The sequence below is a fragment of the Venustampulla echinocandica genome (assembly GCF_003357145.1).
Source record: "Venustampulla echinocandica strain BP 5553 chromosome Unknown scaffold_2, whole genome shotgun sequence".
NCBI lineage: Eukaryota > Fungi > Ascomycota > Leotiomycetes > Helotiales > Pleuroascaceae > Venustampulla > Venustampulla echinocandica.
The window spans coordinates 1,939,682-1,953,586 of record NW_022474207.1 but is presented as its reverse complement, the minus strand read 5'-3'; the positions used below and the strand labels follow the sequence as shown (position 1 = coordinate 1,953,586).

General features: G+C 47.6%; 2 protein-coding genes across 2 annotated transcripts; one reads left to right on the top strand and one right to left on the bottom strand.

Moving 5' to 3' along the window:
* Nucleotides 1-3,845: 3,845 nt before the first annotated feature.
* BP5553_05000 (uncharacterized protein) lies at nucleotides 3,846-5,200 on the bottom strand (the record flags this gene model as incomplete). Its single annotated transcript, XM_032013623.1, has 2 exons — nucleotides 3,846-5,109; nucleotides 5,193-5,200. 2 exons carry the CDS (start codon nucleotides 5,198-5,200, stop codon nucleotides 3,846-3,848), a joined length of 1,272 nt encoding a protein of 423 aa, XP_031870223.1.
* A 2,000-nt stretch (nucleotides 5,201-7,200) lies between these two features.
* On the top strand, nucleotides 7,201-12,898 carry BP5553_04999 (uncharacterized protein; the record flags this gene model as incomplete). The annotated part of the gene is made up of 10 exons (XM_032013622.1): nucleotides 7,201-7,557; nucleotides 7,612-7,755; nucleotides 7,813-7,985; nucleotides 8,032-8,971; nucleotides 9,413-9,992; nucleotides 11,068-11,530; nucleotides 11,609-11,741; nucleotides 11,793-11,859; nucleotides 11,914-12,228; nucleotides 12,285-12,898. The coding sequence occupies 10 exons, from the start codon at nucleotides 7,201-7,203 to the stop codon at nucleotides 12,896-12,898; spliced, it is 3,786 nt and encodes a 1,261-aa protein (XP_031870222.1).
* Between the last annotated feature and the right edge of the window lie 1,007 nt (nucleotides 12,899-13,905).

The window sequence follows — 13,905 nt, the reverse complement described above, 5'->3', positions numbered from 1 at the left end:
AGCCTTAGTTGTGTCGAACGTCGGCTGGCGTGACACTGGCGGTAAAAATAGATAGGAGCCTATATTATGTGGTAGGAAGGAATTCTGCTATTATAGGGATGCTATTATAGGGGGAGTCTGTAGGGATAACTGGACTCTGAATAGGAATACAGCATTGTGCACCTGCTCCAAGGTGGTGGTAGCTGATCCCGAAGTTTACCCGTCCACCATGGATTTCAGTTAGACCTGTTCGAGAGCCTGAATTTATAAGGCATGCCGAGAAAAAATTTCTTCCAGTTTAATTAATAAGAAAATTAAGTAGAGAGGTCACCATAAATAATAGAGTTAGCAGTTTTCCAACGCGAAATAGTATTACCACTGACATCACAGCTAGTCAAAAGGGAATTCACGATGATTAGCAGTCTATAAAATGAATCGAAACTACCTAGGTAGCCTTTTTGTTGTTTGCCATACTGTCCTTCACTTAAACACCTTATGCCTCCTCCTGACGAGCAATAGAGAGCTGCTGGCGCATAGGACTAAACACTGAATCCGGGTCTGTACGCTAGTGGTACTTGGGCTTACACTGCACAATTACTCGGTACCGTTTAGTCAGCTCAGCACACTTCTACAGCGCCTCGAGCCCGTTCGCACTATCGGATTCTTCCATTCATTCATTGCTGAGAATTATTATTGTGAACCTTAACGAACCTCAAACTCCTAAGCAACTTGGCCGAAATGTGACCTCGTATTTACAGAGACCAGTTCCTCATGCATCCTCCAACCCGCTTTCGTCGCATACAGTAAATACGCTCCCACAATTCACAAAGCGAGTCGAGGTCCAGAGAGGAGTCAAGATCTTTGCGTTCTTCGGACGACGCACATACATACGGCCTCCCAAGACTTGGCAATGGTCAGATCTCATCTAGAGATGCCAGGGAAGTGGTTTCTCCACAGTCGACCACTTTGGCAGGCCAGCCCATCATCGTGGACCTTAGGTCTCATCCGTCATCTGTAGCTTGATGGTCCATGGAGAATTCAAGCTAGCCGAAGGATACTCTCGATGTTCAATCGGATCTACAATATCATTTGTACGTTGGCCTTCTGACAAATCTCTCTGGCGCCTTTCAGACAAGATGGATCGTATCCCGGCCAGTCCTTTCATGTTAACAAACTAGTGGGGTTGAGAAAGGATGATCTTCGATTTACTTGGCTAATACTGTGTTAAGCTATCCTGCATTCCGTTGGCTAGAGTGTTGCCCCAGATCTTCCACCGAGTAGCCGACACATTCAAATGACAGCAAAATATTTCGTCTTGCAACAAATAATCTTCATAGATATCAGCAAAATTGGGTCACTAGATTGCAAGAAGAGGGAATTTCTGTCCGACATCAGACACTACGGCACCAAAATATTTCGTTATCCCGACTTCCGTCATATTATCGCAATAGATAGGGGGGGTACGAATCCCACACTACCTGGGTGGGGTAGAGGCTCAGAGTAAGTTAGAGGACACATCTGTAGTGCCGCAGGATGTATCACAACAATCAACAACACCTTTCACACCCATATTATTTTCAAAAAGCGAAAATTCAGACCTTTCAACAAACTAGTTTGCCAGTTAGGGTTCTATAGCCAGCGGTGTCTTAGACTCCAAACCACGAATTCAACCAGAAGCAGTCCCAATCATTCGATCGGCGAAGTTTTGGCACAAGCTCGGTGCAAGTTTCAAACGGACGACCTAAGTGCTTTATTACAAATCCCAAAAACTGCCGACGCTTTTACGCCTGATTCAGCAAGGTTCAGGGATGACCGAACTGACCGCAAATTCGTATTCACAAGAACTAACTGTTGCTGACCATCTTTCTCACCTGGGGCTTACTACTGTGGCTTGAACCCGCCTCAACTCCGTGTGCAATGGAATGCAATGCTCCGAGCTGCATCAGCCCGCACCTGCGGGCGTGAAAATCCACGTCACCGCCAATACACAAGTTGAAGCGCAGCTCTATTCTAATGCCTTTTGGCGTCTTTGAAATATCACCTTGCTTTCCTTTATGTTTTACTTCCCATGGGCAGCAGTGGCACAGTCGTCCTGTGACCTCTGAATCAGATCTAATTCTATTCTGTTATTTCTATGGATTTATTTTTGTCTACCGAATGGATTCCCTCGTCTAAAACGAATAAAATTGTCCATGCGTTTGTGTGCGATAGGAAATGCTCACGCCCATCTACGGAGCTTTTTCATTTTCTTGTATTAGAGAATGCCCCGTCCAGCAGGACCAAAAGTATCCATAGGCCCACACACGATAGGAAATGTCTCACCCTATCTACACGGTCCTTTTATTCTCCTGTATCAGAGGATACCCTTCGCCCATTGCATGGCTCTTCCTATGCATTCCTCCGTCCAGGATAGCCGGAAATATCTATATATTCGTGCGAGATGGAAAAAGTCTCACTTCCAACCAACTACGTCCTTTTTTTTGCGTTTGAGGCTTTTCGCCGAAAGTCATTGAAAAGTGGTACGGAACCTTACTGGATGCCAAATCTCTGATTTCTGGGTCCTCCTAGTTGAGAAATGACTTAATTTTTATTCTCCATGGCCATTGGTGTCATGGGCCATAATCTAGGGGCATGGTCCCCAACACGGTAGCTTGGTCCATTTTTTGTAGTTGGCAGTATGGACGTGTTTATAAGAGCGAACAGTCCCCCAGAAATATTGCATCAAATTCCTTCACGGTCCCAAGCGCACCTTGCCTCATTCCACGCCGCCCAGACTCCGCAAATCATCTACGCCTCTAATACACAACATAATCAGAAACCGCAAGTCCTCTACACGAAACGTCTAACGCCATGCCGAGTTGCATTATCTGCACCGCCCACAACGCGATTGTTGCTTGTAAACCAGGGTATAGACCGATTTGCAAAAGATGTCAAGCGGTCTTGCCAGACCCCGGGGCAGTACCGTCCACCCCATCTTTTCCTTCCACCCCATCAAAACCAATACGCCGGGTGTAGCCTCCCATCGATGGGACTTTTAATGTGCCCCAACCGCCTCCCTTGGATGAGATTCGCAGCGTCATTCTACCGACTCGCTTGGATGAGATTCGTAGCGTCGTCCTACCGACTCGCTTGGATGAGGATGGACCCCCGGCCCCTACTTTGGCGACACACATCCTGCTGGCGGGATGTATGTTCATTATCTGCTACATATCTTTTTCAATCCCTTAAGATACAGAGTACGTGACCACCACCGCGTCACCGCCGAATCTGACCGCAATGCGCCGAAGCCGACATAGAAGAATTCACCATTCTTCTTCCTGCGTGGATGGATATGGGGGACGGCTGGAATATAGGTGCTAGGAACTTTTGCTATGCATTTGGGTTTTTCATTTGGGTAATAGTCATTGGCATATTTTAGTATGCAGTTGGGGTTTTCATTTGGGCAATGGCTACTGGGTTAAATATGAATTTGTTCAAGTTTGGTTGATAATAAACAAGTTCATTTCCCATGTTTTTATAGTTAAAAATGCCTCCAACCCTTTCATCTACTTACACCACGCTCTCCAAGGAAATCTAAATCTTCTTTCGCGCTGGAACTTCGCGTCTCCGCGGCATTACAAAAACTTTAATTAACGCCTTAGATATTCCACATTTAATTGAAAGGCTGCTTGGCCACCGTGACAGGCATTTGGCAACATTCATTGCTGATCGAAAGCTTCTCTAACATTTTCTGACGTGAATAGTATCGCTGGCGGCATCACGAATAGTCGAAGGGAATTCACAATAATTAAAATGAAATAAATGAAGCTCGCTGTTTGCCGCACCTTGATTCCCCTCAAACACCCTCTACTGCCTCTAACAAAACGCTAAATAGAGAGGAACCGGCGCAAGAGAGGAAGCAACAAGAGCTCCGGCGCCGCTTCAGCACCCGCCGCTTCTGCACCCTGCGCCACTTGTGCACCTGGCAGATTCGTGGTACTAACAGCAAATTCAATACGCGCGGCAGGATACTGTCTTAGCGCCCTTCTGCCCTGTCGCATCATATAACTCGTGTACAATGGAAAGCCTGCTCGGACGCAGGCATGTGACAACATCCACATCCAATCAGCGAAATCTTTGGGGGGGGTCGGATAGACTATAGTGGAATCTTGGAGGATTGGTGGAGTGTATATAGCGAAGTTTCTGTTTAATCGAGGCTCGGTGGCAACTCTCCACTTAGGCAAGTAGCCTGCCCCTTCCCAATACATAATCGCTGTTACTTTGGGAGCCTCCAAGGGATCAGTTGGTATTGTAACAAAAAAGTGCTTTGGGCCACAATCCACATGTTGCAATACAAAAGGATCGTCGGCATCTAAGGGCTCGATTCCTTCGTCCTGCCTTTTAAGATATTCAAAATGATCCTCTTGCGAAACTCTTGATTCTATCCGAGGTTTCCACGCTGGCAGCGTTTCCCGTATCCGAAGTGAGTACTGTCCCGCAATCGCCCCTCCTGAAACTGTTTCAACATAATCTGATTCATGTTTAGCAAGTTCTTTAAAATGACCTGCAACCTCATGCGCGACTTGAAGCCTCTGTATAATTGTAAGACGGGGCCATGCCTCATTATACCGAGTCCCGGCAACTCGTCGTGAAAGCATAACAGTTCTCTTCCACTTTTGGTCAATCCACTCGCATATTATTTCCTCTGTTGGAATAGAAGGCACATGCTTATTAACAAATCGGATTGTGCTAGCTTCGGTAGTCAGGCCCTCAGCCCAGGATTTGACTTTACAGAAAACGTTCGGGCTTAGCATCCATAACGCAGCGTTGTACCCGCGAGAAACTCTCCCTGTCAGAATATCTCCTTTAGGCTCTCCATCTATCGTTATCCTTGGTGTAGGTCGTTTTCGGATGCAATATGTCTTGCCCTCATCGCTCCAACTACAAACCACGTCAGAAGGCACCTTTTGTCCCTCTTCAACTTTCTCGCAAAGCATCAGGGAACCGATACTCCAGTGACCGGGACTTGTAAGCTCGACAGTCTCCTCAAAATATGGTTGTAAAGTCTTGAGCAATATGTTCGTATCCTCAGGGACATCAGTCAGAGGATCAAACGGGACTGGGATATCGTCATCGCGGTATCTAGAAAGGCTACAATTAATTAGTACGATAGCGCGTACAAACAGGGCGGCCGGGGGGTAGGTGAGGGGGTGGGTGAAGGGGTCTGAACTTACCCATCCATGGTGGGACTTGGTCTAAATTTGAGTTGGGCGGGGAAAAGAGAACGGGTGACAAGTTCTGATTAGTTCTGCTTGCGAATTAAATGCAAATGGATAGTTGTGTTAATCGAACTTGATAAAACTCGATAGAAGGCAGAGTAACACTATTCATATATTAATAGTTAACAGAGGTTATTAAAAAATAACCAAGTGTTCGCTCATATCTTTTCTGTTTAACTCCTGGTCGCGCATTGAAGGTTGCAAACAGGAGATCAGTCCTTCATGTTCACAAATAAGTACTTGCGCGCATAAAGGAAAATTCATGGACAAAAGAGATTTCCCGAGGAGTACTAAGCTAGCTCCGAATCGCATAGCAAATAGAAGATCATTCGTTAATATTGACAAAGAAGTACTTGCATTGTAACGGCTAGGTTGGCGCTCGCTCGAGCAGAACAAAAGAACTTAAAAACCGGAAACATCATTGTAACATTAAAGAAGTGCAACCCAATAGCATTATGAGACTGACGGCGAGTGTCACAATATACTTCTCTCCATAATGGCTCAGGTGAAAGGCCTGCGGGACTGGGGAAGTCCTGGAGAAGTGTCTCCCTTGTCCAACGATGAGGGGAGTTGATAGGCCTCCCCATGTTGCTCTGAGTTGGTAGCCTATCGTCGCAGATAGGAAAGCCATTGTTTTTGCCTTTGACCTCTCCCATACTAGTCATTATTGGACACGATGGATTGCCAGGGTTGCTGGGAAAATCTTGAGACTGCGAGATATGTATGTACGCGCTAGATCGATCTCGGTTGCTGCATATCTTAGCACCGGGATAGGGGTTAACCCCTTTGCACTTGACAATAATCCATCACTCTTACACCTTGAATCAACGGTATGTCAAGCACAAAGGTACTGCGCGCATGTTAGACTCGAGGCACCGCGTTTCAATGGAACCAAGAGAGATCAGCCTTGAAAATGTCGAGAGGCTATAAGAGGTGTTTTGAACCCAAGGCTGTCGTCGGCGTATTCCCAGGAGGGGATTCGAGCTGTCATTGATCGATCGAGCCTGGACGATGCCATACAAGCTTCACGCGTTTCCGCAGAAAGGTTGCTGAGAACGTAGTACAAATAGGGGTTTCGTGAGCTCGAGCGCTTTCACTTTCCCCGAGAAGCAAAACTCTACTTCATAAAAGCGCATCCCTTGTTTTGGCACAGACGCCTGGCAAGTGTCACTTGTCACTGCTTAGCAAAGTCATAGGGCTGAAAGCTGGAAAATGTGGCTTCGGAACGAGATCAGCTTCACGGTACCGACAGGCAGTCCCTATAGGACCGTATGCCGACGGGCCACATGCCATAGCTGCGCAAGCTGCATCTGAGGTAAGTTAGGGTCATGTTTTTGGTGCGGCTGAGAATGCGAGTCGCCAGTACTGTAAGAACAGAGGCTTACACTGCCCAGTTCCGCAAAATTACCTGCCCGCCATGGGCTGAAGAATGACTCCTTGGACTCTGTCTGCCAGACACATGAGCCCGCAAAGCCTCAACGTGGCGTCGATACAAAACAGTACTTCACATGTCTAGCTCCACAAACGGTATTAGTTAAAAGTAGACGGTAAAACCCCACTCAGCCTTATAGCTTTGTCTTCTAGAGATTACTCTGTGGTCATCCTGCGATTTTGAGATGATTGTTATATTGCTGTCCAATAAACAATATGTCTCTCGGGACTTACGAACCTGTTCTAGAATTTATGAGATTGGACGACGGGCTTCCTCTTCGAGATGATGGCTCCGTAGGAGAGTCTTTCCACTTGCCTCCCCTCCCCCCGCATAGATCAAATGCTCCATCCGCGGCTTCCTCTATCAGTCCACTTCGAGTGAGCAAACCTCGACACGCTTCGCCCCTTACCCAAGGACAATCGGTAGAGAATGATGGGACATTCGACTATTTTGAAGATGGCGGGTCTCTCCATTACCCATCACGACCCAGACTAACAATGAATCAATGATACAGACTTTCGAGGCGGTGGTATGGGTGGTAGCTCAGAAAACCGTCCTGACGGCCGTGCTCCTAGCAACAATCAACCACGGCTATCGTCTGGTGGGAGGCTGGTTTATAACTTTAAAGCGGACACGCAATTTTGGAAACTGTTTGGCAAGGGTCTTACCAGGTTTTTCGTCTCGTTAACTCTTGCCATAACTCTTCTTGTTGTCATATGGCGCTTCTCGAAAAAGGGCGCTATGGATTCGCAATCTAACAAACTCTTCAACGCGATCTCGTTGGGGCTTTCGCTGGCCCTAAGTCTCAATATCTTCCATGCATTTAAAGCTATGATCATTGACCTGCGATGGTTTATTCTCAGCCGCCAGGCGAGAACACTCTCAGAGGTATGTGCTAACTGCTGTTGATGCCTTGTATCTTACATGCTCACTCGAGAGAAGGTGGATAAGATTCTTCGCGCGGAAAATTTCATCATCCAACTTCGACTGTTAGGATCCACTATTAGGAAAGGTTTTCTAAGAACACGTAGATCATGGGATTGGGGGTTGATTGGAGTCTGTCTTGTGCTTTTGCTCGCCACCGTTGTAAGACCTCTTCGAGGAACGATATTAAACATTCAAAAATACTAATTGGCCATTTAGAGTGTCCAGGCTGCCATTGCTATGATTGGGATAAACTTTTACGTCGGGGTTAATGAGGAATCTGCCTTTCTGAAACCCGGCACAGTATTGGTTGCTGACCTGAGCGCGATATACCCATTGGTATATGAAATTCCACCCAGCTCATTAGCTGCTCAACAGTTTGCAGCCAATAGGTTGGTCGTCCCATTCAACGTGAAGCGTATATTAAATGATATATAGCCTAGGAAACGGAGCACTGCGGTTACATCATGGCCTTGTCAGCGTAGTACCAGAGCCTGGAAGCTATTGGAACATCGGCGCAGATTTCTTTGAAGCAGATGACCACATGAGTTGGGTGTTTGTGTTTCTCGAATCCTCAACGACGGTAGGCATTGGTCCTACTTCCTCCGTATACACTGATAGGAGTATCAACTCAACGGGGAGTTGCCACAGTTGGCCAGTTATTGAAGGAGGAAACGGTACTGTGGCCAATTTAACAGTGCAGCAAAACCCCATTGGCGAGGCCACTAATATCACATTGCCAAACATTGGCGGCCCAGATCAGACGACTTATTTCACTGTTCCTACAGCAGTCTGCGGACCCGGATGCAGTATTATTGAAGCCTTTGAAGCATCGTCAACCGAGCCGTGGTACTACAGCTGCAACATAACTATTGGATCCGTTGTCAATGGAACGCTTCCAGAACATGAAGTTGGTTACCCCTTTCGACAAATGGCATCAGCGAGCATCGCCTTGCAGGGTTACGGGTTGACGTTCAAATCCCCAGGTGCCACGCAATTCCAAGTTTACCCAGCAGAATCGCCTTTCGGTGCACCACAAATTGGTAGTTTGAGCGGAATGGGCACGTTGATATCACGGTTCGCAATTGGCGTCATCGCAATGTCGGCGCTCTACCCCGGACCTAACAACACCCTGGAGATTCCAGGTAATGAGCCTATTATGGGGACTGTTCTTAACGTCAACTGGAAGTATATCTGGTTGATTACAGCGTTGATCTTGAGTGCGCAAGGCATAAGCTTCATACTGACTGCATTTTGGGCTAACAGGGTGATTGTAAAGGACGAGAGTCCTCTAGCAGTGGCAAGTCTCCTGAATCCGATTATTGAGAGACTCGGCGGGCATGGAACCGCAGCAAGCGGGCGTCAGATTTGCAATGAGGTGGGGGATATCCTGAAATTCAGATACACAGTTCATCAGCCAGGGGGAACTGGGCCTCTGCAGCTGATTTTGAATCCGGACCCGAGAATTAGAGCATTTCCGGAAGGGAGTTTTGATTAAATTCGATCTTCGAAGGTGAATATCAAAGTCTTGGGGAATTCGATTTTCGCGAGAAAAGTGAACAGCAACAATATCAGTGGAGGACCAATAGAAACAATAACAAGCGCTTATTAACTCGAATGATGAACGTGACAATACTATCCAAATAGGAATATGGAAAACAGCGCAGGAACAATAGGATCGACGACGGGTACTTGAGACTTATTCACAACCACAACCACCATCACTATCACCACCACCTACCACACGTCACACACTTCTACGATCCATAGCGCATACACAGAGCACCACTGTGCTTTCCACTCCAACCAACAAGTATAGAACAGCAACAACATCACGCAAGCATTTGAGCCTCCCCATCAAGAAACCATGGGCAAGATGACCCTAGCCCACAAAAGCACCAGCTCCTGGAAGCGGGACATCACTCTCCTGACCTGCATCTTGCGGCTCCATTGCCAGCCCTCTGTCACATACGAAGCAATCGCCAACTTCATCCTCAAAACATGGCCGAATGCAATGCAAAGACTCGCCGAACAGTCATTCCCCGGTTATCCGAGAGAGCTCTTTAAGTCTGCCAGTTCAATGAAAGCCTGGATGCCGGGATATATATCTCAACTATTCCAGGCAGCCGAGGAGAATCGATCAGAACTTTGGAATATGGCTAGGGGTTACGATGGAGACATTGTACGTGTCATTTTGGGCCTTGTGGGATTGGGTTGTGAGGGATATCAGGTTGTAGACCAGCAGGAAATGAATATGCAGATTCAGTGGAGGATGGAGGGGGATTGGAGGGCTGGATCAGTGCCACTTGATCCTCTTCCGAAACTGAAGCCGAGGAAGAGCGTACATGTATCCGGCAGACAGGTCGGTGGCTGCGCAGATCGAGGAGATTATATCAGCTGTAAGAGTATTCGACTTCCTAAAGGTCAGGCTTGAAATCTGTCGCTAGCGGTGCGTCTAGATAAGATCGAGCTAGCAACAAAGGACAAGCAACAAAGGACAAGCAACAAAGGACAAGCAACAAAGGGCAGGGAACAAAGGACAGGGAACAAAGGACAGGGAACAAAGGACAGGGAACAAAGGACAAGGAACAAATACACATTGCGGGCGTATACTACACACAGAGGAAGCGTTTATGTTGCCCTCTATAGCTTATATTCACGAATGTACTTTCTGTACAGCAGCACTTGACCACAATGATCTGTCATTTGGTTTATAAGGCCAATACCCCAATGAAACACGTAGCATTAGGAGACGCCTAGCTCTTAAGTCCGTAAGAATGGACGATTTATTATGTGCCACGTCTGCAGAACTCCGCTCCTTTGCAACTTTGAAGGGTTTAATTTGAGAACCTTTGTCTCTTGAATCTTACCAACGTTACGTGGCCTGAAAATCGCAATGACCGTCTAGCCGCCGGCGTCTGCTACTGCCGTTTACTCGTACCAAGCCCTTGCCCAGGACTAAAACTAGGACTAGGACCGAGACCAAGACCAAGACCAAGACCAAGGGCTCTGCTCTGCTCTGCTTTGCTTTGCTTCGCTCTACGCGCCGAGGCGTGTGACGAAGATCAAGAGCCCAATCCGGGACGGCGCCGTCTCCCACCCAGTCGGGACCAGCCGCAGGAACCAATGCCGCGGCTTGTCGATGGCATCAAACGCCCTGTAGAGTAGAGTAGTAGGTACCTTATTGGATTGATTGCTGCTATTGCTGTTATTGCTGTTATTAACACCTATGTTGTAATTGCTACGTCGTAACTTGCTTGTGGTTTGCACGGTAGACATCGCACGTATTATTCCATCCTCGAGTTACCGTACGAGTACGGAGGTACCACGGCGCCCTTTATCTATTGGTGGTGCGTAGACGCCAAACCCCACCAAACCCTTGGCCCCTCGATCCTCGATCCCCTCAGTCACCGCAGCTGAAGCATGACGGAGAGCGTACAGTAAGAAACTTACATTAAGGGCTGACATCCACAGCGCTTTCTTGGGTTGATATTTCTCCAGCGCAGATAGCGCCAATCTCATATACATTCGCTCGCTCCCATAAAGGCCCGGCTATCGCCAGTTCTGCTGCCCCGTCTCCACCAGTGCCATTCCTCCATACCAACAGTGCCCAACCGAACAAGACAAAGCCTCATTTCCCCCGCCGATATAGCCTCTCGTTGCGTGTCTCTTTGACGTCCCTCGATCTTCCGTCGCATACGCTGGTCGCGCATTTTTTGACGTCGTTTACTTCTGCTGTTACCATCACACCACACCGAGAGCCATACAGATTGGATAGATACTACGACGAACTCAAAGGACCGATAGTCGCACCTCCTAGCATCATGGCAGATCTTGCGGGAAGGAAGGTCTTCAAGGTCTTCAACCAGGACTTTATCGTTGATGAGAGATACACGGTGACGAAGGAGCTGGGCCAGGGTGCCTATGGCATTGTCTGGTATGTGATTGATTCCCGTTCTATGTCTTTGCTACAACATGAGGTCTTTTGCTAATGCATTTCTCTTCCACTTGCCAGCGCCGCGACGAATTCCCAGACCGGAGAGGGTGTTGCGATCAAGAAGGTCACCAATGTTTTCAGCAAGAAGATCTTGGCGAAGCGCGCTCTGCGGGAGATAAAGCTGCTACAGCATTTCAGAGGACATCGTAATGTACTGCGCCTTGGTTTTGTGAGAGATGGGCGCTTTGTCTAATTGGAGCAGATTACTTGTCTCTATGATATGGATATCCCCCGACCAGACAACTTCAACGAGACGTATCTCTACGAGGGTATGGCGAAACCCAATTCCCATTGCGACCCATTCACATGCTAATCCCAGGTAGAACTTATGGAGTGCGATCTCGCTGCAATCATCCGCTCCGGACAACCTCTCACCGACGCACATTTCCAATCATTCATCTACCAGATTCTCTGTGGACTAAAATATATCCACTCGGCCAATGTCCTCCATCGTGACTTGAAGCCTGGCAATCTACTCGTCAATGCCGATTGCGAGTTGAAGATTTGTGATTTTGGGCTGGCCAGAGGCTTCTCGGTTGATCCCGAGGAGAATGCCGGATATATGACCGAGTATGTGGCGACGAGATGGTACAGAGCTCCAGAAATCATGTTGAGCTTCCAGAGCTACACCAAAGCTAGTAAGTTGCAGCAGCTTCTGCTCAAAAGGGGAATGAAAACTAAAAATATATACTAGTCGACGTATGGTCGGTAGGCTGCATCCTCGCAGAACTCCTCGGCGGGCGCCCGTTCTTCAAGGGCCGCGATTATGTCGACCAGCTCAACCAGATCCTTCATATTCTCGGGACACCGAACGAGGAGACACTCTCTCGTATCGGGTCCCCACGAGCCCAAGAATACGTCCGAAACCTCCCCTTCATGCCAAAACGAGTCTTCCCCAGCCTCTTCCCCAACGCCAACCCCGACGCCCTTGACCTCCTAAACCACATGCTCGCCTTCGACCCCTCATCGCGGATCTCCGTCGAGGAAGCCCTGGAGCACCCATACCTGCACATCTGGCACGATGCCTCAGATGAGCCCGGCTGCCCCACAACCTTCAACTTCGACTTCGAAGTCGTCGAGGACGTTGGAGAAATGCGAAAAATGATCTTGGACGAGGTAGCACGATTCAGGCAGCACGTCCGCATCCAGCCGGGACAGCAAGGCCAGTCCCAAGGTCCCGCCGTACCCATTCCCCAAGGCGGCCCTGCTGCTTGGGGCGCTGAGGACCCCAGACCACAAGAGGCGTATGCACAAGGCGCTACGGGCTTGGAGCAGGATCTGCAAGGTTTGGATGCGATGCATGCATAGAGTTTTTGGCGTGGATCCTTTTTTTACATCCTTCCGCTTTAGCATTTCTGAATATGAAGTGAGGGTACCTATGTATGGGTTGGGAAATTTGACGGTGGCATTGGTGGCACAAACGCTTTTTTTTTTATATGGATGGATAACGCGATGCATGGGATTTTGATGTGGGGCTGGAGGTAGTATGAGAGAGAGAGAGAACAAAAAAAAATGGCCCCTTGATGAATATGAAATTTAAAGGAGTTTTCCACTCCTTTTTGCTTTTGCTTTTGCTTTGCTTCCTATGTATCTTGAGTGCCGTGATCACGCTATCTCATCTTGGTGGCCGTTTCTATGGATTATGACGGGCTAATAAAGCTACTCTAGAGCATTATTTGCGGTTTATTGATTTTCTATTTACTTTTCACTTCTCTGTTGGTAATTCTTTCTCCGTGGATTAGTGGATCAGCTAATACGAGTTTAGCTTACAGGGAGGAGGAACTTTGTAGAGTGGGTTTTTAAGATCCATCCGTGTTCATCATTGATATGATATGCGTTCCTTGGTTGTGGTACGGGCGGGGCTTGGCATGGTTGGAATTTGCTACATTGTACGAAGTACACTGTACGTAGTTACAACTACAGGCTATAGTTAGCCAATCTGTCGAGTCTACAACAACAAAGCAAAGTTGGCGCGAACCACACATCACAGATTATCAGGTAGGCCAGTCATGCACAAAGGCCCAAGTTGAAATGAGTTTTCAAATAAAGAACATGTAAAATATTTTTTCGGGCCTATTAATAAATAAAAGCTCAGTGAAGAGAATAAAAAGGTACATCTATGGGTATAATTTTGTACATGCATATATCGACGATGCATGAACGGTAATTTTTTTCCCTTGCATCCATCCAACTGCAACAGGTTCGCTTCCGCGATTCATATCTCATCAGCCTCCTATCGTGACATGGTTTTGCCCCTGTGGCATCCAAATTCCCCTTGGATTGCCATGTTTTGTCGTTTTTGTGTGTGTGAGTGT